This window comes from Camellia sinensis, chromosome 8, assembly GCF_055761805.1.
Source record: "Camellia sinensis isolate YWXY chromosome 8, ASM5576180v1, whole genome shotgun sequence".
In the NCBI taxonomy this organism is placed as follows: Eukaryota; Viridiplantae; Streptophyta; class Magnoliopsida; order Ericales; family Theaceae; genus Camellia; species Camellia sinensis.
The window spans coordinates 11,173,560-11,177,642 of record NC_138968.1 but is presented as its reverse complement, the minus strand read 5'-3'; the positions used below and the strand labels follow the sequence as shown (position 1 = coordinate 11,177,642).

Here is a 4,083-nt window from a genome sequence, read left to right as displayed (position 1 = left end):
TCTGAATCCACCATGATCAGACATACTCTGTCCTTTGTAGTTGCTGAAATCTTATCCATGATTCAAATTTATGCGAGATTGATTCGAATGAGATGATGGACTTGATCTCCAATCAAAAGATTTAGATCTACATGACCTGAAGCTGATCTTCTGAGGCATCTCTGAAATCTGAAGCGGTTGACTTTGTCCATAGATGTCCCAATTCTTTGCAGATAAAAATGGAAAATATCCATCCCTGAACTCCAGGTAACTTTTGTAACTATGATGTTTAGATATACTAGATTCATGTTACTTGTTGCCATTTTGCCACCTTTTATAAATTTTTAACATCTAATACCAATTTATTATTTTTCCTTTTGCTGCACAGGTGTCTTGCTTTCTTTGCTATTGGTTCAAAGTTGACTTTTAATTTCCTGGCTCAGATGTAAATGTGAGATGATAAATATGGGTCTTTACTAATATTTAAAAATGTTTTGCTATTTATATAAGCAGGATTATCAGCTGGAGTCATAGCAAGAGTTGCTGGGGTGCTGTTATTGGCAGTTTGCATATATGTTGGAGTTTACAAGAAGAAGAAAGTGCGGGACAAAATATTGCTTTCTGCAAGATCTGAACATCAATCAATTCAAGCTGCAAGGGGTAGTACTTCGTCCGGAGATGAACAATAAAGACTGTGGACATCTATGTTCGTATCCATTGGCTAACTATATGTATAAAAATTACCTATAATTTCCTTGTGATGATGTTTGACGGGCAGCATGAATTTTAATGCCTAATTGTTGGGTTTTTTTGGGTTTCTGGTTTCCTCTGTCTTAAATTGTTATAAGTTGGGTTTTTTTAGGTTTATGGTACTTATGAAATTTTGACAGCTTTTTATGATGGTATATTCTTCATTCTATGTGCAGTTAGAAGTTATTGTGTTTGTTCTTATTATTATTCTATGTGCAGTTAGCAGAGGTGCTTGGGAATGTTGATATGGTTATCTTCCCAAATTATGTGAGTGAATTGGTTTTCTTTTAAATAATTATTTAGTACTTAATACTATGAATTTATACTACTGTTATCTGGTAAGTAGTTGTATATGTTGTAATGTCAGTTCTAGCATTCACTTGATGCATTTGAGATTCATTTGATTTTGCTGTGATATCACTCTATTTCATTTGATTTTGCTGTGATGTTGCTGTGGTGGAGGGCCTGGGAGGAGTCAAATGAGATTTTGCTGTGATTTTGCTTTGTTTCAAAAGCCATTTCATTTGATTTTGCTGTGATTTTGCTCTGTTTTAAAACTCCACCCTTCTTATTTAATATTTTTTTAAAGCTTTTTTAATAATCAACAGAATTATAGAAGAGTTGTAGTGATCTTATTGTTACAGATTATGCTTCTATACATTTAATATTCTTGGCTTTGTTGTTAATATGATGCTTTATATTATTACAATCTGTGGTAAGATTATGCGAATTTAAGTATATTATTAGGATTTTCATGTATATTCATTGCATTGGCATTACTGGATGTTGCCCAACATGTTTTGAATTTAAGAACTATCCATTTTAAGCTACTTGTTGCTGGAAACTTGTGGTTTTCTGATGGTAAATTTGAGAATGAAGTTTTGAGACAGTGCAGGAGGTTATATGCTCTGATGGTAAATTTGAGAATGAAAGAGTATTTTGATTCATGCAAATTGACAGTTTGATATCCAATTGCCAGGTGCAGTTATATGCTCACAATGCAAAGGTAGTGGGGTGAATCCTATTGATTATTTTGGCGGACAATTTAAAGCTGGTGAATCATGTTGGCTTTGCGGGTACCCACTGTATAAGTCTTAATTTCTGTCAAATTAGTATCTAATATGCTCATATATCACCAGATCACTAAACAAAATCATATGTTTATTATCTACGTTTAGATGAAGATTATTGTCAAAACATGGAAGACACTTTATCTTGCCTTCTTGTACTGTGTCAACCATATTCTGCAAACTAAACTACTTGTCTTGCAGGGGGAAAAAGGATATGTTGTGTGGAAACTGCAATGGTGCTGGATTTGTAGGTGGTTTCCTGAGTGGTTTCGATCATTAAGTGTAGTATCATTAAGTGGAAGTGGAAGGCAATCTCAGTTACAGAAAACCTTCTTAGCATTGAGTATGAATGTGTATAAATGTTACATAAAGCCATGTATCATATTGTGTATACATAATCATAAAAAATTTAGGTACTGCAACTTGGTAGACAATTATAATTCTTCCACCTCTACTCCATAATTTAGCTGTTTTCAATTTCTTCATATTAGGCCAGTTAAATAGTTTTGTATAATATCTTTACGCGTTTATGAATCTCGATCTTTTCTTCTTTACCACAGCCTATCAGTTGCCAATATGTCTAAAATTTTCTGAAGGCAATTTTATTTTGCGTAGTCAAGTCTTGTAGGTTTAGTTGGGATCTTTTGTTGTCAATCAATTGCTAGAACTGCAATATCATGTGCATATAATTCTAGATTATAGTCTTTCCAAAAAGAATACAACATTTATTTTTCATCAGTTTATTTAATCCCTAGATTCTGATATAGCAACATGCTTAGCAATGACCATGTTAATCTCTAAAAGCTGTGTATGAAATCACTCATTTGCTTTTGGAGCAAATGAGTTGCCTCAGATTCAGGACGAAACATGTGAAAAATATGTGATTCCCCATCAGCTTCAACCAGCTTCACGCCTTTCACTCCTTTCCTCTTTAGAAACTCTACATACATAACTCCCATTTCCTTCAAGAAATCCAACCCCGCCACGAAAACCACCACTTTTGGAAACTGTTGCCATACAACTGTGGACACCTCGTCCATCTCAAAATTACATCCAAAGTAGTCACGATTTGGCCCTGCAGGAAAACTTAGCCCCCAAAACAAGCCATTCATTGCCACATCCCCTTCTGCTCCATCACCCATCTCTCTGTCAGTCCTCTTTTCGCTTCCAAAATAAGGATGTATTGACAAAAGTCCTTTGATCGTTACATTACAAGGCTTGTAATGAATTGCCTTGATAGCAACCTGGTGTGCTATGTTGCCTCCTGCACTGTCTCTTGAGAGAAACAAGCAAGACAGGTCAGCTGAGTTTGCTATTGGTGATTCAATTCCTGTATCATTTATAGAAAGAAGAGGTTCAACTGTGAATATTTTTTTCTCACTCATACTTCTGTGTTTTGTTTAATTTTCTTAATTGCTGTTGCTTATAATCAGTCTTTTACTTAAACTATTTTGTTCTATCTTTTTGACATATCATTGTTAACTTGGTTGTACTAGCGACTCTCTTTTAGGAGAACACCAATTTTACCTATTTTGCTGCATTGTTGTTCTTGAGTTAGGTCTCACAGATTCATTCAATAAGAATTTACTGATGAAATGGAAAGGAGGCATTTCTAGTCAATTTCTGAATTTCTTTTTCCTGATGCTTTAATTCTATATCTTGTTTCTCTTTTAATCTTTATATGGTCATTTTTTGATCTGTTTGGTTTTCTTCTCAGGTATGTTTTAAAATCAGAAAATCTAAAGAATGGCACGAGTTACTATTGCACTGAGTGTGTTGGTTTTCTTCTCAGGTATGATTTGTGTCTCCCTTTTCTGTTGTTTACCATAGTAGATTCTATGCTTCTTGAGGATTGGCTTGATGTTGATTCAAGGTCTAATAGTAGTGCGTCAAATGACAAAGAGGAAAGTGGTTTTATTTATTTGAACCATTATACTGAAATTCATTTATCTTTGCTTGTGACATTACACATTGGCTTCTTCCTGTTGGTATAAATTATTAACTGTAAACTTATTCTATTTTCTACTTTGACCATGAATTTCTGTGTCAGCCCTTCTTCATGACAATGGTTCAATGCTTAAGGCTTTGTTTGGTTAGAACTAAAAATATACATATGAGAATGTGAAAGAAAATGAAAGTGGAGTCAATGAAAGGAAAAATAACTTTTGAACATGCATTTTGGCTAGTAGAAAGTTTTTCCAAAAAATTACAAGAAAATAAGATTTTATTATTTAAATTTCAATTGAAAGGGAGTTAAAAGAAGGGCAAATTACCTTTCAGTGGT

General features: G+C 33.9%; 1 protein-coding gene across 1 annotated transcript; it reads right to left on the bottom strand.

Annotated features, from left to right (window-relative positions):
• Positions 1 to 1,151: 1,151 nt before the first annotated feature.
• LOC145798407 (putative carboxylesterase 7) lies at positions 1,152 to 3,788 on the bottom strand. The gene has a single exon (XM_082885947.1). The coding sequence runs from the start codon at positions 3,182 to 3,184 to the stop codon at positions 2,597 to 2,599; it is 588 nt and encodes a 195-aa protein (XP_082742073.1). The 5' UTR covers positions 3,185 to 3,788; the 3' UTR covers positions 1,152 to 2,596.
• Positions 3,789 to 4,083: the final 295 nt, after the last annotated feature.

Excerpts from the sequence above, each read along its gene's own strand:
- LOC145798407 (XM_082885947.1), bottom strand. The coding sequence starts at position 3,184 with ATGAGTGAGAAAAAAATATTCACAGTTGAACCTCTTCTTTCTATAAAT.